Genomic DNA, 24896 nt, shown 5'->3' with positions numbered 1-24896 from the left:
CTCCGGGGCTCTCCTCTCCCGACGCCGGGGTTCGCGCCCGGCGCCCGGCGGCTTCCTGGCCCCCTCCCTCCGTGCTCCTCTCCGGCAGCCCCCGACGCCTCAGGGCAGAGTTCAGGTTCAGCTCTGGCCGGTGCCCCCGATTTAGGAAAAGGCCAGGGTTGGGGGCGGGGGGGGGGGCGGAGGACGGAGGGCGCGGGTTGGCGGCGGGGAGGCAGAGGGGGGCGGAGGGAGGTGGCCTCTGATTGGTCGGGGAGGGGGAGTGGAGGCACGGAGTTTCCCACAATGCCCCGGTGCGGTGCAGCGGCGGATGGATGCTGCGGGAAGGGGCTGCCATTTGCTGCCCCTGCCAGCGGCGCGCGGACCTGCTCGCTCTCCTGCGGTGGCGGCCGCCGCCCGCGCCGTCAGCCGGCCCGGCCTCTGCAGCGCCGCCGCCTCGGCTCCCTCCGCGGCCGCCGGAGCGGTCGCCATGAACCCCAGCTCCTCGGCGGGAGAGGAGAAGGGGGCGACGGGCGGCAGCGGCGGCGGCGGAAGCGGCGCCGGGAGTTGCTGCCTGGGCGCGGAGGGCGGCGCGGACCCGCGGGGCGCGGGGGCAGCGGCGGCGGCGGCGGCGGCGGCGGCGGCGGCGGGGGCCGCTGCCCTGGAGGAGCCCGCGGCCGCCGGCGCGAAGGAGAAGGACGAGGCGCTGGAGGAGAAGCTCAGGAACTTAACTTTCCGGAAGCAGGTCTCTTACAGGTAGGCGCGGGCGCCCGGGCGACCGGGAGACAGGTGCCGCCGCGGGGCTGAGACCCGCTCTCGTCCCTCACCCGGGCGCTTCCGCGGAGTTGGGGGCACCTGGCTCGCTGGCTCGCTCTCTGTTTCTCTCTCTCTCCTCTCTCTCTCTCTGTGTTTCTCTTTCTCTCTCCCCCTTGTGGGGAGACGTATTCTCTTCTCATCCCATCATTCTGGGCTGGAGGGAAGCTGGGTGCGCCCGGCTTCCCTCTGGAACAGGACCGAAGACTGGGTTTCTGAGATCAGAACAACAACAAAAATGCGTGTGTGCGCGGGAGGCGGGGGGGGGGTGTGCAGACACAGACAGAGATGCCTAGTTTTCTTAAGAGAAGTCCTCGAAGTTGTCCCTGAGGCGGTGTCATCTGTAACCACTCCCCCCTACCTTCCAGATTTCCTTGGATGAACCTTTGGCACTAACTTGGTAGTTGAGATCACCGTCCAGGCAGGAAAGAACAGCGCTGTCCTGAGGGGAGATCCTTGTGGAAGTCGGACCTGCAGGGAGACCTCCCGTGAAGGAAGGGACGGTGTGGATCGAAGTCTGTAGATAACTCAGCGGGTTAGGGGGCGACCCGTACCTGTGCTCTCTCCCTCTCTCCTGGGTGTGCCCAGCAGGAGGAGGTGGGGAGCCTGCTGGCCAGCCATGGAAGAGTGAGAGAATGGCACCATGCTTGCCCCTGAGGGTGGATGCATTTGTGAGACAAGGACAGTGTAGGCTAAATGGCCGCCAAATTATAATAAAAGATCAGCCCCAATTGTCTCAGGATCCAAAAAACGAGAACTGAGGATTCATTAGGTTCTCCGCTCCACCCCCAGCCCCCCACCCCCGGTCGAGAGATTCAGAGAGTTTCAGAGACTACCCTTACTGCTTTGTTAGTTCGAAAGTTCAGGTGATAAATCCAGCACAGAATGACGACAATTTGCACTTGCTAGGGGTTGGAGTATTTCTCGAAAAGGGGTCAGTAAAAACAGTAGTGTGACCCTGTCCTTTGAACTAGCGGTCCTTTCCAGAAACCCCTATGAAGTATTAAGCCTGTCACACCATGTGCTGTTATGTAAGCAAAGGCAGATGACAGAGGTGTGTGGGTTTGTGAGGGTGTGTGTTGTATTTATGGGGGCATGTGTGTGAATCCTTGGGATCCCCATAGGCATTGCCTGGACCGGAGGCCCCAGTCACTAGGGCATGTGCTGTGTGTCTAAGCGTTGGCTTCTGATGACTCTGAGACGGTCTTCCTGGTCAGGTTGTGGTTCTCGCATTCCTTGCGTGCATTTTGTTCTCTGTGCGTCGAGGGAGTTTCCCACTTGACTTGCTCTTTTAGTTACTCGCATAGATGAGGATCAAATGAATCTTTCTCTTTATATTTTTTGGTTTCCAAAAATAGGCAAGTGGTGGAGAGTGGGGTAGCTCTAGGGAGGTATGCTGGGACACAGGCAGCTCCACTTCCTCGTAATGATGGCCTGCCTGGCCCTTAGGGGAACAGGGACTACATTCAGCCTAATTTAGGAACTGTGAGTTGGAGGGGGCTCATTACATTCGGCACATTGTGGGTCTGGGCTCCTGAGCTGAGAAACTGGCCTGTGTTACTGGTATTCATCAGACTCCTCACTAGGTAGGGCTCCAGAGGCAGAGTTTGCAAGGGAAATCATTTCAGCTTGCCTCTTGGCAGGGGTCATTCTCTGAGCTTCTCTCCTGGCCACGGGTGCTGTGTGGGCCATGGCTTTCCCGGTTGCAAGCTCACACATGCATGTGTAAGTGTGTGCACACACAAACAGAGACATGAACACAACATTTTTCCATAAAGGAATAATAATCCTGCGTTTGCCTTACGAACCATAGAGGTGGGTCCTACTTTGTGAACATTCCCTTTTCAGTAAAGCTGTATAATCTCCAATTCAGGGAATCACCTCCATCAGCATCACCTCAGGTGGCTGGTTCAAAATGCCTGCCACCCCAGCCTTAGAAAATCAAACAGTCTGTGGGTGGGGATTTTTAACAGGCTCCCCGGGCAGTGCTTAAGCACACTAATATCTGAGGACCGTTGCCCTATTTTTTTCCCAAAGGCTGAACAATTGATCTTTGAGCTCATAAACGGTGCCCGGCCAAACAAGACCAGGCAGTCCCAAAGTCAGAGGAAAGACAGTGAAAAGATAGTTGATTTCATCTGGGACATGTTTATCTTGGATAACCTGGAGAGCGTCTCCATTTTGATTCCCATCATTAGTTTTTTAGAGTCATGGTGAATGGTGGACCATTCACCGTGGGAGCCATTCCTGCCAGATTCAGCCATAGCTGGGCCTGACCTTTTGCCGGTGGGTCAATAAATGGTCTGTAAGGAAGTACACCTCTGGCTGGAGTTGGGCATTGGCCCTTCAGTGGGGACCACCCCACCTCACTTCTGGGGGCACTCGAGGACAGTGACTGGTTGGAGTTCATGGAGAGAGGTTGGGAATACCTCACAGGATGGAGTCTGAGTGAAAGAATTCGGTTGGTGAATGAAATATGGCTGCTTGTGTAAGGGTGGGGGGAGTCATTTGAGGTGGGAAAGAGGAGATTTGCAGGTAGGTAAAAAATATCTTTTGAAGAACATGGGTATTTGCAGAATGACACTTGACAGGAAAGAAGAAGGGGGCTTTGGGAGAGGGTGTGCGTGTGCGTGTGTGTAGGGGGGTCTCATCTGCTCCTTCTGTTGCTAAGGAACATATAAGCTAGATTTTAAAAATAAATGAGGAGTGGGTGGGCATATGCAGTGACTCCTGTCTTTTTAGGAACTGGAGCCCTTTACAAAAAGCCTTTAAATAACCATTTCTGGAGGCAGATTATTCATTTTGCTTGACTTTTACTTTGTTAAGTAAAATAAACTCCTTTATATACCCCTAGATTTCCCCTCATTATCTTTTCTTTCTTGGCTGTTTTTGGGAACCATTTTTCCCATGAGAATTTTTCCTTTATTTCAGATTCTGCTCCCCTAGAGCAAATAGTCTCTGTAGACTGTAAAGCTGAAGGTTTTACAAGGCAATGCAAGTGAGCTGGTACTTTTCTCTTCAAATTACTACTTCCTTTTTCTTTGCAAATTATGGTGCTGCAACAGATACATATGTGCCAATGACTATATAATGTGTAGGAACTGTTTTTTTTTTTTTTTTTTTTTTTTTTTTTTGCTGTAAGAATTCCCTTTTAAGTTAGTAAAAAAAAAAAAAGTCTTTCAGAAATGCACAGGGGAGGGGAAGGAGAAAGTAGCTGATGTTTATTGCCTTCTATGTACCAGGCACTGCAGTAAGTATTGTTGTATATTCCATCCTATTTACTCTTCGTGATCGTCCTATGGTATGATTATGGTTATGTCTATTTTATAGAAAATGAACGTGAAGTATAGAGCTTGGGTAGGAGGCAGAATTGAAACCCAGATCCAACTCTAAAGGACTCTCTCCTTAGACTACATTCTGCTTCTCTAAATATTCATTTCAGGTTGGAAGTCCCTCCACGTGTATGTAAGTGTGTGTGTCCATGTGTGTGCAGTGTGAGCTGTTCTTTCGCCTCCTCTGTAACATGTAATATAGGTCATTATATATTATCTCTTGTACACTTTGGACTATATTCCTTTGACTGTATGATTTTAAGGATTTTCTCTACTATTTCAGAAAGAAAAATGAGTATCAATCCATGATCACCAAAGCTTATATTGGTTTCGCTTCATAGAACAAAACCACCTACATGACACCTGCCATCATTGTGGATACCTGTGTTAGAGTTTTAGATGCTTTTGGATAAAATGACACAGATGTTGTGTAGGTGAACCTAGATCCAGTGAAGAACTGGCCCGTGTACCTCTTTGAGCACCCCCGAAAAAACGATGAGGTGTGATTTCACTTATAAGAAGGCCTGGGCGATTAATGGTACTTGTAAAATGTTGATGACATGGTTCAGCTTCTCTACTCATACACCAGAATGGTAGTACCAGACCCTCAAAGGGAGATTTTGGTACGAGACAGGCATAGCAACAGGGAGTATTAAAATACTTAGGTTAGACAGCCAGGTAAAAAATCTTTTCTTATTTACAGGTTGGTGATAAGAACGTGGTAGTATTTCCCTTTGTGTTTTGTCCTGCAAAGCAAGATTATGTGATTCTAAGAAAGACAAGTGGAGTGTAAGAAAGCCAGACAGGACAGCATGGGCATTTTTTCTCCTTGCGAGAGAATCAATCCTGGGAGCGGGGAGTTTTCTTCTTCCGAAAACCAGTGTGCCAATATCCTCCTTTGTAAATCAGTTTTAGTTATTTTATGTTTTTGTCTGTGCTTTATACATTTGTTCACTATTTTGAGCCTTTAGGGTCAGAGGAAAACTTTGGTTCTGATTTAATGTTTCCTTCCTCAGTAATCACTTCGGACTTAGCTAAAGGTAGACTTCCTCAATCCAGACACAAACTGGGCAAGATTGCACTTGAACTATTGTCCATAGTACTTCACCTGTTCGAGTTGACCTTTGAGAGCCTTGGTTTTTACCTGGGAGTGTGATGGCATCGGACCCTGTGGCATCAGGGGGTGGAGAAGTTGAAAGGAGTTTTGCTGGTGTTCATTTTTGCCGCGACAACCACAGCATTGCCTCATGGGGTCAAATCAAATTAGAGTAGAGTTAGCTCTTTGAAACATTTTACTGTCTAATAAGAGAAAATGAGGACTCCTAGTGAGGGCCCGGGCTTATTGCACCTTCCACGTCCTTCTGGGCTGGGCTCTGGGATACGCACACCCTTTAGGCAACCCCGAATTGTTCTTAAAGTGGGCTGAGAGGCACTCACTCTGTGAAACTGGAAGCATCTAGAAGGACCACTGCCTAGATATTGTTGTGATGTTTGTTTTCTTACTTGGGTTTATGTGGGTTAACACCTGTCCAAATTATTTTTTCTGAGACCTTGTAATTTTTGCTTTAGGACTGCAGTTACTCCAAATTAATGGTGGGTAACTGAGGGAAGAAGGTAAGGAGTAAAACAAAGTCTAAGCTGAAAGGTTTCCTTTTTTTTTTCTTTGAAATTTAATTTGCATGACATAACTATAAACGTGGACTAATTTCAAATTGTTTGAACTGGCTGGAACCATTTGCACTGTTGGAATTGTTTGAACTGGTAGGAATGTTATGCCTGCTGCAAGGCCTAACAAACCAATGCAGTGCAGGAAAAGATGAAAGAAATTAAAATGGCGGGGTACCTGGGTGGCTCAGTGGGTTATTCGTTTGACTTGGCTCAGGTAATCATCTCGCGGTTCGTGAGTTCGAGCCCCGCGTCAGGCTCCGTGCTGACAGCTCAGAGCCTGGAGCCTGCTTTGGATTCTGTGTCACCCTTTCTCTCTGCCCGTCCCTTGCACGTGCCCTGTCTCTCTCTGTCTCAAAAATAAATAAAACATTTAAAAAAAAAAAAGAAATTAAAATGGCAAGTTAGGTCTGCTTGAACATGCTGCTCCCATAATTCCTCTCTGGCCTGTTCACCAGGCAGACTCCTCTTAGGATTGCTCAGAGGTGTCCACTTTCTGTGGTAGCTGGTCGGTCTTCCCATGTCCTCACATGGCACTTGCAAAAAGCCGTGTTAGGACTCAGTTGTAATTTTCTGGTGTGGGAGCTTGACCGGGATTTAAACCTGGCACCTTCCGGCTGATCTTGGGCGTGTTGTGTAATCCCTTGCAGGCTCAGCATACTCATCTCTGAAATGGGGGGAATCATAACACGTACCTTAGAAACTTCTCATGAGATTTGAGTGAATTACCTTATGCCCAGGGCGCAGCACAGTGCCTTGCACCGAGTTAACTTTTCCAATTATTATTATTCCCTGCTAAATTGTTAGCCCCTTAGAAGCCAGAGATTGCACCTTACCATTTGAATCCCTGAATCCTGTTCTCATTACTCAGTAGGTGTTGCATAAATATTTATTGGATGAACGAATCTAATTGCCTTCTTTAAATAAACTACTGCTCTTGCCATTCCCTGTCCATCTCGGGTTGTGATTTTCATTTCTCCTGAAAGAAAGCTTTGCCTTTTTTCTCATTTACACTTTGTCCAACAGCCCAGAACTGTGTTTCCGTTTACAGCTTCCTGTATGACTACCTGCACCAGCCGTTCGGCCAGCTGTTCGGGGCTGGAGAGGGGTGGCAGAGCTCTTACTTAACCAGCTATTTGCAGCTTGTCAAAGAAAAAGCCTTAATTTGCCTTCTGAGTAGCACTAATTAGCTCTCTGGCTCTCTTTCTGTCTGTCTCATCCCTTTCCAAGGGGGCATCATTGATTTCCTCCTCGGGGAATTTTCTGTTGACTTTTTTTCCTGTGATTAGAACTTAGAAAGGCACAAAGATGGCTGCCCCGCCGTCCTGGAATCTGGCCTGACCGCTGTCCAGCCAGCCGGAGGTTTTTACTCCCTCGGCGGCCTCTGCTCTGCAGTCCTTCGCTCTCTCCTTCCAGTTCACCCGACTGACTTTGGCGGAAAAGTTATTATAGGAAGAATTCCTTTGTCTCTTTGTAACTCTAAGCTTTTGCTTTGTTTTTAACTCGCTTAATGACAAATTCTGCAAAAAAGGGCCAGCTACTTTTTATGCACCTATATTTATAGCACTTGAAGGGTGGCTGGTGAGTGTAGTGTTCAAAGAGAGGTGGCGGGAACGCTGCGGTGTTCTTTTAGAGAAAATCAGATCATCAGGTGTGTGTGCGCTGGCTGGCTGACGGAGGGGGCTGTGGTTGGGTAGAGGTGGGAAGAAGGGTCTTCGCAGATGAATTTTAATGTTCTTTCCTTGCAGCCCTGAGGTTTTGTGAGTCTCTGAAACGGAGCTGATACTGTTTTTTAAAGGCAACAGCTTTCTGACAGGGACTTGTGTAGTCCTTAACCTCTAGCCATTTTGCTTAAGTGGAGATTTGCCGTTAGATTTTCAGATTCATAAATAATGCTCTGATAAGAGCCAATTCTGATTTAAGCTATAACATGATGGTCTGACTTGCTGGATTGCGGTTGGGGCGCGGGTGGGGGTGGGGGTGGGAAACAACCAAAACTTAAAACAGTAAGAAAGAAACTGCAACCAAATCTCATTATTCTTACTCTTCGATGTCGTGACAGACAGGTGGAATGATGGTTAAGAGCCCTGACTCTAGAGCCCTGCCACCGGCTTCAGTTCTCCCTCTACCTCTGCCTGCTGTGTGACCTTGGGCACGTTGCTTCATCGCTCTGTGCCTTAATTTCCCCTTGTATAAAATGGTAGCGACAGTGGGACCCTCCTTGTAGGACGGTTTGAAGGCTGACACGCATCATGCTCCCTGTCACAAAGTTAAGTGCCGTGTTTATTCCGGTGGTATCACCCATCCTTAAGTCCTGTTTAGATCTCCCTTAAGGGAGATCTGTTTATTAGTCTTCAATGTGTTGAACATTAGTCAGATGTCCGTGGCCACTGATAAAATTATTCAGATAATAGGAAAATCAGATAGCTGTATACTTGGGAAAATAAACGTACAGGTTTTGGCATTCACTGAGGTATGGGATCTGTACTTCTCCTTTCACAACTTGTTAAAAATCAGTTGACTCTCGCTAGAGGGTATGGAGAGGATCGAGCTGCCTCTGAGTGCTCTGGAAATTGGAGGAGGCAGGAAGCCAAGGTCAGAGAAGATGGGCATGGCCAGCGTGCAGAGGAATCAGCGTGCAGCGGCCCACACCCCCAAACTGGTCATCCGGGAGCAGGAAGCCAGACGAGGAGGATTGGGTAGCAGGGTCTCAGAGCTTCGAGTGTCGGGAATAGATAAGTAGATAAAGACAGAGGTGCTAGAAATAGAGTTGCCACCAGGGACTCCAGGACAGAGGTTATTTCTCCTCTGGCCCGGCTCGATGCCGTCTGCTTTGCGTGTCCAGACAATGGCCAGCTGCCGCGTCCTGGCAATCAGAGAAAAAGCTTCCCAGATGCTACCTGTCCTGGATTATTTCAGAAATTGAAGGCTCAGCCTTCTGGGATGTTCTGTCAGTTTTCTCAACCAGGCCAAACAACAGAATTTACTTTTTAAAATTGTAGGTGATTATTAAATATTTGTTGAACAAATAAAACTGGCTCAGGACTGTGAAATAAGTACTGAGGAAGTAAATTCATTTTTTTTTTTTTCCTATAAAAGATAAAGGAGAGGCAGTTTGGTCGCTTTTGTGTATCATGTAGATTTTCAGGAAATAGCCAGAAAATAGACTTCTTGAAAACTCCAGAATACATTTTTAAAATGTGTCTTGCCTTCGTGTGTCAGAAAGATGTAAAAAATCCTTTGGAAGAATACATTTTTGTTTTAAAAACACTTGAAAGCGGTTTGTTTAAAGGTGAAAGGGGTTTTATATAAGCGTATGTGGATGCAGTTGGAAAGGGTTCCATGTATCACTTTGAGACAAACTTCTGGAGCATTCTTCAAACCGAAAGGATTGTGTTCTCATCACCGTCCTTATGTCTGTAACTGGGTTTGAGGCAATCTCTCTCTGAGACAGAGAGCATTCCCTGTAGGGGTTTTTTGAGAAAAGAGCCTGATTTAAAACGGTTTCTTCCTTTTAAATTGGCCTCCTCTCCATGCAAAGACTAAGCCATGGCATATTTTTGTCTCTCTCCCATTGAAGCACTGTCCTCAGCATCTAAAGTGAGACAGGAAGTAGAGAAACCTTGAACTCCAGAAGCCTCCGAGCATGATCTTCTCTGGCAGAGTGAACACCCGTGGGGCTGCTGAGCCTTCCCGGCCTACCCTGCCTTTTCTCACAGTGGCCAAAAAACAGCAGCCACCGCTGTTCTTGTCCTTCCCAGTGGCCTCTGACATACCATTCCCTGAGGCAGCAAAGACAGCCCATGTACTTCCCAAGTTTTCGTGCAGTGCAGCTAAGAGAAGAAAAATGCTCTCCTCGGTTCAGATCTGGGCCGCAAGTGTTAATTTACTTAACTCTCTACTTGTGAATATTAATCAGTGTGAGGTACTGATTTTAGTAAACGTTTCCTCTGAGCCGTGAAACATTTTATTTATAGCATTTTCACTTAACCCTCAATTAAGTAGGGGCTATTATTATTTCCATTTTACAGATAAGAATATTGAGGCTTAGAGTTTAAGCAACTTGCGTGGGGTCATAAGGCTTATGGCAGAGTTCAGATCCAGTTCCATATTTGCCAACTGCTTCCCCAGTGCAGCTTTTTACTCTGGTTCTTTCACCCATTCCCACTTCCTATGTACAGATAGCCATATTTGCACTATCTAGTGGTTTCTTAGACCAACATCCTCTGAGAGGAGAGACCCGTGGGCCTATCGTTTTGGGGGGCCCAGCCAGTCCTAACACAGGACGTAGACGGAGGTTGATTGGCCGAGAGACCAAGAATTCCTTCCCTGTCCAAGCATGGACTCGGCTCTGTGAATGGCTGTCTGCTACTGGCCATTGTAGGCAGGCGAAGACCGAGCTCTCCTTTCTGAAACTATGTGATTTTTCCCCATGGCACGGGGTGGAGGAAAAAATCCAGTTTCCTGGGGCCAGGGAATGCTCTGCAGGGATTATAGCTCAATACATGTCCCCTCCTTCAATTTCTATCTCCAGTACAAGACCTTGTCATATGTTGTAAGCAGAGTGGAACTTGAGGGGCTGGTGGTCAATGGTACAATGGCGTGGGGTCCGGTGAAGAAGTTCGCACCGATTTATGTGTGTTTTGTGTGGTTGAAGTGGCACAGTAAAAGCACCATCTGATTTTTTTGAGTATCCTTAGGAGAGTGGAGTCTTCACCTTTAACTGGAGGGCCTATTCAGGCTGTAAGTACTTTCAGTGTAAGTTTTTTCATAGCAACACCCTTCAGAATTCCTAAGTATATGCATGTGTGCTGTTATAGTCACCTAGAAAGTTCCAAAGGATGATTTAAAAAACCTGAGTCATTTTTTCCTATTTGAAGAAAACCTTCAGAATTTCTTAGCAAAATAAATCTCTAGTTCAAAAATAAACGACAAAGCTATTTAAAGATTAAAACAGAAGCTTTCTATGAGCCAGTGTGGAATTATAACAAAATCTAAGGGATTTTTTTTTTTTTTAAAAGACAGATTTCTGGAGATTTCTTACACTGTTAATACCAACTAAATTTAAGTACTTCTAATAAAAACGTGTGTGGCGCTTTTAGGGCTTTGCCATTTATAAACTGCTTTCACCTGCTTGATCTAATTTTACTCTCAAAACAGTCTTAGGCAACAGGTAGAGCAGGTATTGTTTTTTAGAGCCATTGTACGTTGCCGGAAACAGGCGTGACCACTAGGGTGACTTTCGCAAAGCCACAAGCCGGTAAGGGGCGTTGCCAGGCTTAGGCTAGTTTTTGGATTTGAAGTCCCATGTTCTTTTCACTTCATTACACTGCTTCCATGCCCCGCCGTATGGAAGGGTAGATAGCAGCGTTTCCCTTTCGTTAATTTTATTTACTTGACTTTATCTCAGTTGTTAATCACAATGGACAGAGTTGGAATCAGTCACTGGCTGGCCTACCAAACCCATATGGCATTGATTTGGAGGATGACCTCATTGTCATCCTCATGACTCTTTCTGTATATTCAAAAACATGGAACCACCAGCAGCATGGTATATGTTTAATACACCTTCTGTTGGGGAGAAAAAAAAGAAAAACATTCAGGTTCTTCCTTTGCATTAGTTGCTAAGCAGCAGCCATTTCATTGTAAAGGAGATTCAGTTCAAGTAATGACATAGGTATTCCAAGAATAGCATTTCATTTTTACAGCAACTGCATTTCACGTCTCCGTATAGCATATGCTCCTGTGGCTCAGTGATTTTAGGGGGAGCAGTGGGCACCTCAACACATTTGTTGAATATGTGGAGAAAATTCAATATAGCTGATCACCTAATAACCAAACTCCCATGGTCTGTGACTAAGATTGTGCAGCAAGCATGGGCTGCCTGCAGTTTTAAGGATTTGGAAGCGTCTCCAGAAAATACGACTGCCAAACAGGTATGTTTTTGAGGCCACGTTTGACATTAACTGAGAATATCTCGATGGAATACTCTGGATAATTTAGAATTCTAAAGGTTTTTTTCTTATTAAAAATTTTAAGATATTTATTTATTTATTTATTTGTTTGTTTATTTAGAGAGTGAGAGTGAGCACGAGCAGGGAAGGTGCATCGAGGGAGGTTGAGAGAGAGTATCCCAAGCAGGCAGTGAGCCCGATGCAGGGCTCAGTTTCCCCTGAGCTCATGACCTGAGCCGAAATCAAGGGTGGCACACTTAACCGACTGAGACACCCAGGTGCCCCTAGAATTCTAAGATTTTGAAGTAATATGACATAGAATATAATTTGGTTGCAGCAAGGAACTGGATTGTGGGCAAAATTTAATTGTATTGAGATATGGCTGGCAACTGAAGGCTCTTAAAAATGAAGATAAAAGCAAATCCTGTGCAAGCCTGGCAGAAGTCTAGGAGTTCAGTTTGATCAGCAAAAAGGGGGTGAGCATGGAGGAAGACGTGTGTGTAGGACGCGTGTGTGTATAATTCTTCTGTAGGTGTGTGTGTAAAAGAGGAGATTGTCAGATTACAGAGCTGCCAGGTGACATTTTTCTGATTGCACTATCATGAATTTGGAGACTGCGTGATCTGTGTGTGGAAGTCCATGGCCCTGCTTCTCAAGGCATTTCTGTCATCTCTGTTCTAGCTGGTACTGGCTATTGTGAAACTTAGGGGTATGTAGACAAATAGATTTTCTTTAGCGAACTGCTTCGTGGGAATTGTTACAGGAGCAAACTTTGTTGTTTTCTAGGAGTGTGCTGCACCACCACCAACCCCCCCTCCCCCGCCCCCTCCCCAAGCCATTTGAGAGAAAATACCTCTTTCCGGGAGCAGATGGGATGCTTGGAAGCTGGTCTTTAACTTCCAGTAAATTGACCTCCCATTTATGGCAAAGTACTTCTTCCAGGAACTAAAAGTAATGTTCAGAAGAAATAATACATGGATGAATCCACAAATGGCGAACAGTTATTCCCACTGTGGCGTGGGTTCATTAGTATAGTTGTTCTTAGCATCTCTCCAGCAATTAGTGCTTCTCATCTATTTCATTGTGCACTTTTTACAATTACTCAAAACGGCTTTGGTGGAGCAGTTGTGGTGTTCTAGGAAACCATTATCTACATGGGGAAATCAAGTCAAGAGACCTGGGAAGGAGAGGTCTGGAGCCGCTGACTTCCCTCCTGGCATGAAACCACAGAGGAATAAGAGCCTAAGTGTCTTTCAGGAAAAGCACTTCTGAGAGGTGCTCAATGGTGTACCTTCAGCGTTAGTAATAGTAATATTACTAATAGCAGCAATAACATTTATTGAGGTCTTATTATATGTGCCAGGAACTGTGCTTAGCGATTAGCATACTTTATTCCAGTTAATTCTTACAACAACTTTATGAGGTAGGTACTCTTACTATTTACAGTTTTATAGAAGAGGAAACCGAGGCACAGGGTAACGAAGTACCGTCTCAGTACGTCACAGCTAGCAAGCAGTGGAGCCAGGATTTGAATGTCAGGAGAACTCCTTGGCCAGTGCACTTAAACATTGCTGTGTGCTATATCCCAGTATAAATCTGTAGATATACCCTGTTTCCGTATTGGGAATCACTTCTCCCCTGTTGTGTGCAATCTTGTGAGACTGTACATCCAGATACCTGGCTCTGTGCCATGGAGGCCAATGAGTTCTTTGGAAGGTGTCACAGGTGGCTTCCTCTTACTGCACTGAGACTACCCTAGGGCATATGACCTGAGCCGGTACATTCAGACTCTTTGGGTCTGACCTCTTCAAGGCTATCTGTTCCCAACATGGATCCCCAGCTTTTCCATTAAATTGTGAACTATCCAACATCTTCCCAGTGAACTTCCTTGTTGTTTAAGTAAAACAAACAAAAAAAAAAAACACCCAAAACAAAAAAACAATATAAAACAAACAGAAAAAACCCCCAAACACACAAAAACCCCACCAAAAAAACTCCAATACCAAACACAGAAAAACAATGAAACAAAACAAAACAAAAAAACTCCAACCTAACTGATAAATATCATTGCCAAATGGTCCACCAGCAGAGGCTGGTGAATGTCTTCCATGTTAGGAGTTCTTGGCTGCATTAGGGAGAGTGTTATACCATTGGTTAGGTCTGATTGTTGGAAAGTTTTTGTTATAGAGAAAATTAGGTATTACCATTTAATGAATATCTAGCATGACTTAGGTACTTTGTGCCTCCTGTTTTGTTGTTCTCCTATTTAATTATCACAACAACTGTCTAAATTAGTTATTTCTATTTTACAAACGAGGACACTAAATCTTCCAGAGGGAAACAATTTGCTTAAACTCAAAGAGGTGTTAGTTGAGTCAGAATTCAGACTCAGTTCTAAGTCGCCCAAGGCTTACATTTTCCTCACGATCCCGTGCTGCCTCCATGTTGAGGCTTAACCCAACTCCTTTATTTTTTACCTACTGGCATTTACATTTGCACTTCTGGGGGATATTCAGATTAACCCTCCCCTTTGTTTCCATATGATAGTCTTCAAATATTTGAAGTCAGGTATCACATTTCTCTTTGGGCCTCTTTTCCTTGAACTAAACCATTTCCACTTTTATTCTTCAGTTATCCCTTATCTAAAGATGATTGCAAAGCCATTGTTCTGTCTGTCCCTAATTTGACAGTGTACTGGTTTATACGTGGCTTTCTTCGTAAGAGTTCAGCAGTAAGCTAAAAACATGGCCCTGTCTACCATTAGCACATGTGGAGTCTTTGTTTGAATTAGAAACAGGTTCTAAGTCTAGGTGGACAAGTTAACAAAAATCTTCCCTTACTCCTGAGCTCTGTCAGCCCCGGAGCCAGGATCTAGCATGTGGTGGGTGGCACTTAGGATGGGGTTCATTCTCCCACCCCCTCTGGGTGTCCTAGTGCAGGGCACAACCTGCGTGTATGTGTGTGTGTATATACATATACATATACATATATATATATATATATATATATATACACACACACATACACATATATATGTATATATATGTACGGCTCTCAGGACTTAGTTCCTTTGCTGTGGTCATCGGCTGCCATGAGTATTATGGATTAGCAAGGGTTCAGGCCAATTGCTGTAAAACTCATTCCAAGAGCCAGATTTCTAGATTGGCGATTCGACAAGTTACTGATGACATTTCCAGTGTCTTACTTAGATTGCAGCCATTTCACTTAAGGTTTGTGATTTCAGTTTCGCTACATGTTTATTTGTCACGTTTCATATTTATTTCAGACACCAAGCACCTCTAGAATATTCAAGATTCCTTTTCCTTTCCTCTCTCCCTCCTTTCCTCCCTCCCTTTCTCTGTTCTTTCCTAAATAAGAAATGTCAAGCTCTCTCTTAAGAACTATTTACTGTTATCTCTATTTTTCAGACTTATGCCTTCATTGCCCTCCCCTTGACCCTGCTGCTGGTGGAGAAATGCCTGTGGTCAACCCTTCTAAAACTGGCTTAAGCTGTTTGAGAGGTTTTGGTGAACTTTCTTTTAGTGAGTTGACACAGAGCTTATAAAGAAATCCATCTGTACTTTGGCTAAACCTATATTTGGTGGCCAGGAAGATTACTTATTTTGTCCAGAGGATAGCGTTCTACTGTTTCAGATATGAGGGCTGCCCAGTACAGTAGATGGGAGCCACATGTGCCTATCAAAAGTAATTAAATACATTAAATTCAAATCCAGTTCCTCAGTCACACTAGCCACACGTTAAGTGCTTCATAGCCACAGTGACTGGTAGCCACCGTATTGAGCAGCACAGATACAACCATTTGTATCACTGAAGACAGGTCTGTTGAACAGTGCTTCTTTGAGAGATTAGTGTCGAGTCATTATCAAACCTCTAGAACCCTCTAACCAGCCATCCTTAAATGACAACCTTGAAAGATATAGTTCTTGAATTAAGAAGTCTAGTTCTCTGATTAAAAAGTTACCCCTTAGAGGTATAAGTAGGAAGAAGAGAGCATTGAAGACAGGGGCAAATCATTGTTGGTGTTCTCCTTCATTTTGCTTGTCGTGTGTTCCTCCTCACTACAGTGGTGACTGATTTCCATAAGGGTAAGGACAGGAAATTTGTCTTCTTTGTAATCTTCATCTTCCTCTAAATTGCCAGACGTACGGGGCTCTGTGCAGGAAGGAACAGGTTCTATAGCTTTGGTGTAGACTGGCTGTTTTGCCATCAAAAATACTTAGTTTGTAGTAGTTGTTATTTGGAAGTAGAGTGAAGGGTGGGGGAAGAGCATCACTGCTTCTCCATGAGGAGATTCCTGAAATTTGGCAAAGGCATGGTCCAGGATGCAGGGTATGAACTTGGAATACGGATGTGCAGCTTTAGGTTCTATGTGGCAGAAATTGCTTATTGTGCTCCCTGTTTTATTCTTATATTAGTTCCCATCATGTTCAATAAATATTTAGTGTAAATTCACCAGGGAGGCATGGAAGTAAAAATGCATGGACTTGAACCTTTAATGTGGCTCACCTGGTTCTTATAGGAAAGACCATAGGAGTCTATGAAAAGGGCTTCAAGGACAAAGCAAAAGCCCCAGGAGAATCCTTGTGTTTGTGTGGATTCTCTGGTGCTTTGAACTGCCAATATTGCACACAAGGGTGTTCTAAAAATAACCTGAGTAATGTGCCTCCTCAGCTGAAGGGAGTGAGATAATTTGTGAGGATGATGAGAAATTGAAAAGGAGAGAAGCTTTAGAACATGAGAAATGAAATACATGAATCTCCCTGGTCTCTGAGGCTCTCCCACGCATCAAGTGCTTTCTTTGAAGTCTTGATATTGAAAATCAAGAAAAAAGTACTAAAAAAAAAGCATCAAGGGGAGAATCATTGGGTTTTTCTCACCTATGTTTTATAACATGAGCAGTTCCCTGGATAAAAACTTACCAGTTTCATAGGAATAGTTGTGGAATACTCACGTGCCGTATGTGCAAATCACTATTTCAAGCCCTTGTTGAGGAATCCAAAGTTGAACAATATGATTTCTACCTTAAAATCGTTTCAGATTGATTATAACTTATTGGAGAAACAACAACAACAACAATAACAACACGTGTTGAGTGCTTACTGTGTGCCAAACGCTATGCTAAGTGCTACAAATAAGAGAAGTAAGAAGTTCTGCTATGAAGAGTGTATGGTCTAGTGAGGGAGAGGGACGGAATTGACCCGTAACAGTACAGAGTGATAAGTTCAAAGGTGGAGGGATGGTTGGGGGCCCCAGAGGAAGGGTCCCTACATCAGATGGAAGAGTGGAAAAAGACCTTTAAGAGCAGATAATGGTTAAATATGCTTTCAAGAAAGAAGAGGGGATGGCCAGGTGGAGATAAGTGTATTTATTCATATCACTGATACAGTGGAGGAAACATACCCTAAGTTCCAAATGGCAAACTAGAAACAATTTTGGAACACAGTACATTTGCTTCTTCTCTTTTTTCAACAGCCCCTGAAATCAAACATTTGAGTTTTTTGGAGTGGAAGCTTTAAACAGGTTTCTAGCTTTAAACTACCTAGAAATTCACATATGAAGGGTCTTTACTAGGAGTTATATATCTTCTCTATACCTCTTAGACGTCAGAGCTTGAACAAAGGTAAACAACAGACATAAAGTAATGCATATGACTATTTCTGAGTTGTAGAAAAACCAAAGAGGGGGAGACAAGTTAGTTCTGCTTGGAGGTTTTCTTGAGATGTTGGCTTTGATGGTTTGGTAATATTCCAACAAGAGGAGACAGGACACAAGGAGAGCAGGTATGGACAATCCAGGCAGAGAGATTGTCTGAGAAAGGACTTGGTGGATGGAAATGAATAATGTACTGGGGCAGCCATGTGAATTGTGGGATAATTTTGCTTTGAGCATGGAGATATGTAGTGAAAAGTCAGGCAAGAGAGGTAACTTAATACTCTTTATAGAAAGCCTTGAATGCCATTGGAGGAATTTGAATTTTGTAGTTACCAGAGAGCCATGGGAGGTTTTGGGAGAAGAGAGGTGGTGGTCTGTACCCAAATGTGAGAAAGTCTTTGTTCTTGCTAGATCCATTGCTAATTCGTCTTTCTGGAGACACTGTTATTACTACAGAAGCCATTGCTGCAAAAGTGACACCTCTACCCTGCCCTGCCATGAAACATTCCAGAGTGGACAAGAGCTTCCCTCCCTCCCTCCCTCCCTCCCTCAGGACATGAAGAGGGAAGGGAGATCCCTGTTCTCTCTGCAGTGGCCATGGTGGCTGAGAGCCATGTTCCTCTCATGCCTCTGGGACAATAGGAAGGAGGAAGGAGGACACGAGGAAGGAGGGTGAATCTCAAATCCATAAGAATCTGGGAAAGGTTGAGTAAGGAGAATGTGAGGTGGCCTCAGAACCTAAACATGAAACTATTTTTTACATAAAATAGTGTAATAAATGGTTAGATTTGATGTCATTAATTAATACTGTAGCTAGACAACCTTATCCTAAGTTCTAACCTGGTAACTATAGAGAAAATTGGGGAATTTAGATTGTCTTAGAGCTGGGAACTTTTTCTAATCTGTTTAGAGAAACTCCCCAAATCACATCATTGAACTTTTGTTAATGAAGTGGAAAGTTTTTTTCCAGATCCCAATACCTAGAAGTCACTGAACAAATTAATAGAGAAATGTGTGTTCTGAATGTATTAGAAAATAGTAGTCGAGCAGCTTAAACGTTGTTCACTGTCAGAGGGCTGTGTTACTGTCTAACGCTATTACATGAATAGGGATTGGCCGGACCAGTTAATAGAAATACAGATAATTTTGCAGCTCGGAAAGATTTGCTTTCAGCTGCGAACTGCACACTCTTTTCAGACCTAATCTTCAGTAAATGGAGTGCAGCAATGTGGTGGAAAGTCAGTGTGACCAATTCTGTCCCCTGGCTTTCACGCCTGCTCCTGAAGGATCAGGACAATGCCCAGCTTATTCTGTGCATTATGTACATTGCATTGCAAGGCTTGAGAGCTGGCCCACACTCTACATTTTGGAAAACCATTTTTCCCATATAAATGGAAAATAGAGAAAATTGGGTAGAAGAGAGAGCACCTTTGAGATCAACTTTGAGCAACTTCTTTAATATGCAAGAAGGAATAGGGGCTTCGCTGAGGGCCCCCGGGAGTGATGAGTAGTCTTGGGCCCACAGGCACACATGACCTGTCTGACGTGAGGATGCAACCTGCAAACGAATTTCAGAATTAAGATTAGAAAACTCTCTTTGTCCACCTTTCAACAGACCCAGTTATTAATGATGTGGAGACCACCACTACCAAGCAGTGTCATAATTCAGTCTGATAACAGTAAACTCCAAGACGCAAAACTTCGTATTCCTTTCCATGTTACTCAGTGAAGCCACTTTTGTTTTAAATGAAAAAAATATAGATGACCCTCGATTTTTTTCCTGATAGCCTTCTTTCAAAAATGTTTATTCCTCACTCTCTTGGATCAACAGAGGCATAAATAAAATTAGAAAATAAGTCTGTTAACGTGACGTTGTTTACCCCTGTTACCGCGTGTGTGCGTGCACTCCCACGTGCGCGCGTGCACTCCCACGTGCGCACGCTCACAAATGGAGTTGGATTGTTTGCGTGTCACTTGTTAACTCTCGGAGAGGTCTCACTCTCTCTGAAGTCCAGTGTCCTCGTTTGAAAAATGAGGCTGGTAATACTTGCTGCACAGCACGGTTGTCGAGGCCGCATTGAACGATGTAGGCACTTGGTAAATTATAAACCCTATTGAGATGCAAGACACTGCTGCCCTACCACCATGTAAATCATGTGTGTGCCATCTGCCATGGACACATGGGAAGACCTTGTGAACTTCCCAGGGTAATTACGTTTCTTCACGACAGCTCCGGAGCATAGGTTTGCACATCATTTTGGAGAGGTGCTAACGCAGGTAGTGAGGATTAGCCAACTTTTTGCTTTAGTTTTTGAACATAATATTTATTTAAATCAAGTGGTACATAAGTACAGCCTAATGCACAGTTCATAGCTAGCACAGGCTTAGAGCAAAACCATGATCCTCTTCTCTGTGTTTCTCCCATATTCCCATTTCCCCACAGCTGGTATGACTTGTTAGCTGTTTCTTCTAGATTCGACATTTCTATTTATAAATAACATGTTTTGTAAACTCTCTCAACTGTTTCCTCTGAGAAGGTGAGGATATCATTCTTTTTTGTCCCACCTGCATGTATCCCTTCTTTCATCTCTCCAGTATGCTCAGATCACAATTTTATTTGAATCGTTCATATATGCTTCTGTTACCGACTTTGTAAATCTTATGTATGTCTGGGCCACCCAGTGGGCTACTGAAGACATTTCCTTCCTTGTATTATTGGTCGCGTTAAAAAAAAAAAAAAATTATGTGGACTTGTTCCTAATCCTTCCACAAACATCTATTTTTTTATAATTTGGTTTTGTTTTGGTTTTTAAAGTTTATTTATTTTGAGAGAGAGCACGAGTGGAGGAAGGGCTGAGAGAAGGGGAGAGAGACAATCCCAAGCAGGCTCTGCACAGCCAGTACAGTGGTAGACACGGGGCTTGATGCCACAAACTGTTAGATCATGACCTGAGCCCAAATGAAGAGTCAAACGCTTAATGGACTCAGCCACTCAGGCACCCCTTCTACAAACTTCTTAAAAGAACCATACAACTTCTGTGGCTTTTAAACAGATCCAGAAATGTATCATTTTCCTTGTTTTTGAGTAGGTGACCCTCCCAGGTCCCTCACATCTCCCCCTTTCTGGGCTGGTCGGGACCACAGCTCTCTTTCTTCCTCATTTTCTAGTTTTCCTAGATTTTGTCTTTGATTGATGCCTCGTTTGGTGGAATATACGAAAATTTCAAGAGCAACAGTACCCACCACGTTCTTGGTTGGGTTTTTTTTTTTCCCATCATATTTTTCTTTATTTTTTTATCTTTTCTTTATTTTTTTCCCCATCATATTTTTAGATGACCAAGTGGAAAAAGTTTCCCAAGAGGTGGCTTCCTTGGACTGGGTGCATAGGAGGTAGATATTTTGAGTCCTTTCATGTCCCAGAATATCTTTTTTTTTTTTTTCCTGACCTCACGCTTGATCAAGAGTTTTTCAGGGTACGGAGTTCTAGACCGGAAATACTTTTACCTCAGAGTGACGAGGGTGTTTCTGGGTTGCTGCTCTGCTTCCAAAGTTGCAGTCAAGAAGTCCAAATCCATTTGGTTCTCAATAACTTTTATTTTCTCATTCTCTGTGGATTTAATTTTTTTTTCTCCTTCTGGTTAAAGAGAATATGTGCCTTAGCATGGCTGCATATATTCATGGTGTGGGAACTTTTTAGATCTCTTCAGTCTGAAAACTTTTAGTTCTAGGCAATTTTCTGGTTTTATTGTCTAGGGATCCTCCATTTTATCTGTTGGTTTTCTCTGGAATTTATATTATATAGTTACTTGTATCTAGTGGAGTATTCTTCTAATTTTCTTTCCTATTAAAAGTTCTCTTTTCCTTTTATCTGCCCTCTGGGGAATTTCCTCATTTATTTTCAATCCTTTTATTGATTTTTTAATTTTTTGTGATCCTACTTTTAATTTCTAAGAGTTCTTTCTTAATTTCTAGAGTTCTTTTTTTATAGTACTCCATTTTTTTCTATGGCCTTAATATCTTCTTTTATTTCTCTAAGGATATTAATGATAATTTTTGGATGTTTTGTTTGGCCTATATTAACTCTTTTTTTTTTTTCAAAAAAAATGTTTTTTTGTTTTGTTTTTTTGTCAGTACCTTCTTTTCATGTTGGAGTTTCTATTCAAGTATCTGATGATCCATTCAGATTTAAGAGAGAGGCTCCAAAAGGCTGAATGGAAGCTCCATGTGTACATGTATGTGACTTGTGAGGCCACTAATCTTCATTACGGAGTGATTGATGAGGGACATGGTTGGTTTTATTAGGAAACCCTAAACATTAATATTTTCTGTACAGTTCTCTGAGGAGAATGGTCTACTTTTGTTTTAAGAGGTTGATACCCGTTGTTTCTCTGTGACCGGAACTTTCACTATTCGGCGCGTAGATTTTTGGTTGATCTTTCTGCCCTAGGTGGAAGGGCTCAGACTCAAACCCAGTTATGATTGGTGTTCCTGGTTCTCTCCGGTTTAGTCTCTTTAGGAACTAAATCTCCAGCTTTCTGGCCTTGTGCTGCAGGAGTAGCCACCAGGCCTCTCAGGGTGGGGATCTGAATGGTCTCTGTAAAGCCTGCTTCAGGCCTTCTCCCACCCTCATGTTCAGGTGTACCTGGCACCTCCCATCCGGAACTTTCCTGGAGCCCTGCAGGGGAACCTACCTCCCATTTGCTTCTCTTGCCTCTGCCCTGCCTGCACTCAGTCACCTCTACTCAGTTCCCTGTCCCATCTTCCAAAAATCTTGTCATCCCTTTTCCGTTCTTGTGAAATTATGTCTCTTATTTCCTTTACTTTCATTTTAGCAGGAGTTTCCAGAGGGAGTTGGGATAGAGGTATGTGTCCACCTCACCATGGCCAACTGGAAGTTGTTCACTCCGTTCTTCCTCAATAAGGACGATAGGAGATTTGACAAATCAGTATGTTCCTTTAGAATTTTTGAACAGACAGTAATGTTTTTGGTTCGTCTAAAAGTTTCAGTAGGCATTTCATGCTACCTCTCTGTGATGGGGGAAGGGATGGGTCGTTTTACATCATTTTTCAAGCATCCAAGTAAAGGAGACACCTCCTGTCACATTCCTCAGGCATTTTGCCACAGTCCACCTGCATTCATTCAGCTCACCATTCACCTTGAGCCATCGACTTGAGTTTCATAATATCCCTTTGATTTCTAGAACCTCCTAACCTCCAACCACTGGTCACTGCCAGACACAACGTTCTCTGTCTCCTGTTGGTAGCCTGTGCTCTCCTAGTTTTCTAGGAAGCCCTCAGACTTGTCATTCTAGCAGCTCAGATGCCATTCTCCCCAAACACCCAGCTTTCATTTAGCACCAAGGAGGTGCTCAGTCTGGAATTTCTGAGGGACTGTCACTGGGGAGAGGCTGTTACTAATGAGGTGCAAATCGGCAGTAGCTGGGGAGGGGCTGCTCTCTCTGGGCTAGGCCCCATGGGAGGGGTGGATTGCTACGACACTTGCAGAGGAGGCTGGCTGTGGGCTGGAAAGACTGATTCCTGGCAACGGGAAGCCCTTACACAGTGCTGGGAGATTGGTCTGGGCTCACACAGCCACACCCCTGGAGCGGCTGCCAGCTGGCTAATCTCTTGGCTGGTTTTCTTGGCCGGCTTTTCTTGCAAGTAGGAGAGGCCGTGCTCAGTCATGGGGCTTTCCCAGACAATGGAGAGACAGCCAGCAAGACCCACAGTCCCAGAGACTGTCCTTGGGGCTGGTATGCTGGAAGGTTAGGAGGTTGGGGTTTGGTAGTGGAATAGCGGTTCCGGGAGCAACTGATGGGAGAAGGGAGTGTATCTGTTGTTCTTGAGCTTTTGCCCACCAATCTTGCACGGAAGACTCTTATTCACTAAACCGCTCACCTGAGTGACCTCTTCAGCTGCTCTTCTAAGGCCCTGGAAGGTTCAGCCTCCTGACAGCCATTTTCACGTGCAAGTGTTCCCACCAGAGCTATGGCAGAGCTGTGGGTGGAAACTATGCTCAGCACCAGAAACGGTGTCCTGGTAGAGCGGAAATGGAGGGAGATGGGTGGATGTGGGATGTGGGATGTTGTATAGATGGCAAAGTGACTTTGTGCCTCCTGGGCTATATGACAGAGTGTGACTGATTAGAGTCCCTGGATGTGCAATCCGTGTGTCTATTTGGATGATCTTGAGCAAATCTCTTAAATTCTCTGATTTTAGCATCCGCTGCCTTTTCTTCTATTTCTCTTTATCTCATTTCTTCTGACTTTATAGAGAACTCACTGGGTGTCAGTCTACACACACAAATGACAGAAATGAATGAAATAAGGCCCTATCTTCAAGGAACTCACCTTCTAGTGGCAGAAGACAGATATGCAAATAACATAGATTTACACATGATGAGAGATGCACGATGTTAGAGGCATGTAAAAAGTGTCACAAATGATGGAGGAAGGGGCGATAATGCTTTCTGAAAGGGTCTGAGAATGCTCTAGAGCAGTGGGGATGTTCAAACAGCTTGTTAAAGCTCCATTCTGTACAGGGACAAGGAATGAAAGTGTGCTCTAGAGAAGTCAGAGCATAGTCATGGTGGTTTGAAAAAGCATGGTATATTCTAGGAAATTCAGGTTATTTGTTGATTCTGGAGTGCGGGTACAAAGTGCCTGGCAGACGGTGGGTCTGGAAATAGGGTCAGATTATGGAGGGTCAGATTATGGAGGGTGCTGCTTGCTAAAGGAGTTTGGACCTCACCTTATTGGTGATAGGGCACTGTGGTGGGTTGCAGAGAATGCAGAGAACTGAGATAACTTACTAAATGAGAAGGCAGGGCTAGATCAAGATCCCTTGTAGTCTGAAATCCTTGGATTCTCTGTGTGGGTACAAAGATGTGGGTCTGGGAACACGGCTTCGTTGAAGAGTGTTATCTGGTGTAACGTCTGTGAGTAGGTGTTTAAATGTGGGCTGGACTCAATAGCTATATTAAGAGGTAACATCAAGTGGGGTGTGGAGCTCCAGGTTTTGAGTTAAGCTAGAGTTTAAATATCCAAGTGTTACTTTATTTTTTTTTTTATTTTTTTATTTTGTTAAATTTTTTTTTCAATGTTTATTTATTTTTGGGACAGAGAGAGACAGAGCATGAACGGGGGAGGGGCAGAGAGAGAGGGAGACACAGAATCGGAAACAGGCTCCAGGCTCCGAGCCATCAGCCCAGAGCCTGACGCGGGGCTCGAACCCACGGACCGCGAGATCGTGACCTGGCTGAAGTCGGACGCTTAACCGACTGCGCCACCCAGGCGCCCCCCAAGTGTTACTTTATTGATCATGACTCTGATCCTGGCTAAAGCCCTTGACCTGTCTGTGCCTCAGGATGGCCACTTGTGAAACGGCACTTCAGTAAAGTTGGAAGGGTTTTTTGTTGTTTGTTTTGCTTTTTGTTTTGGAATAGTTGCATTTGATAATAACTTTGCTGTGGCTTAGGGCATTT

At 44.4% G+C, this 24896-nt stretch overlaps 1 protein-coding gene across 1 annotated transcript in view; it reads left to right on the top strand.

The window, feature by feature from the left end:
• The first annotated feature begins 307 nt into the window (after positions 1-307).
• The window catches only part of DGKI (diacylglycerol kinase iota), a 444732-nt gene continuing 420143 nt past the window's right edge, over positions 308-24896 (top strand). The window contains exon 1 of the mRNA XM_030308513.1: positions 308-732. Within this exon, the coding sequence (XP_030164373.1) occupies positions 308-732 (425 nt within the window). The remainder of the gene's footprint in view (positions 733-24896) is intronic.

This window comes from Lynx canadensis, chromosome A2, assembly GCF_007474595.2.
Source record: "Lynx canadensis isolate LIC74 chromosome A2, mLynCan4.pri.v2, whole genome shotgun sequence".
NCBI classification, from domain to species: Eukaryota; Metazoa; Chordata; class Mammalia; order Carnivora; family Felidae; genus Lynx; species Lynx canadensis.
This window is presented reverse-complemented; position numbering and strand designations above follow the sequence as displayed.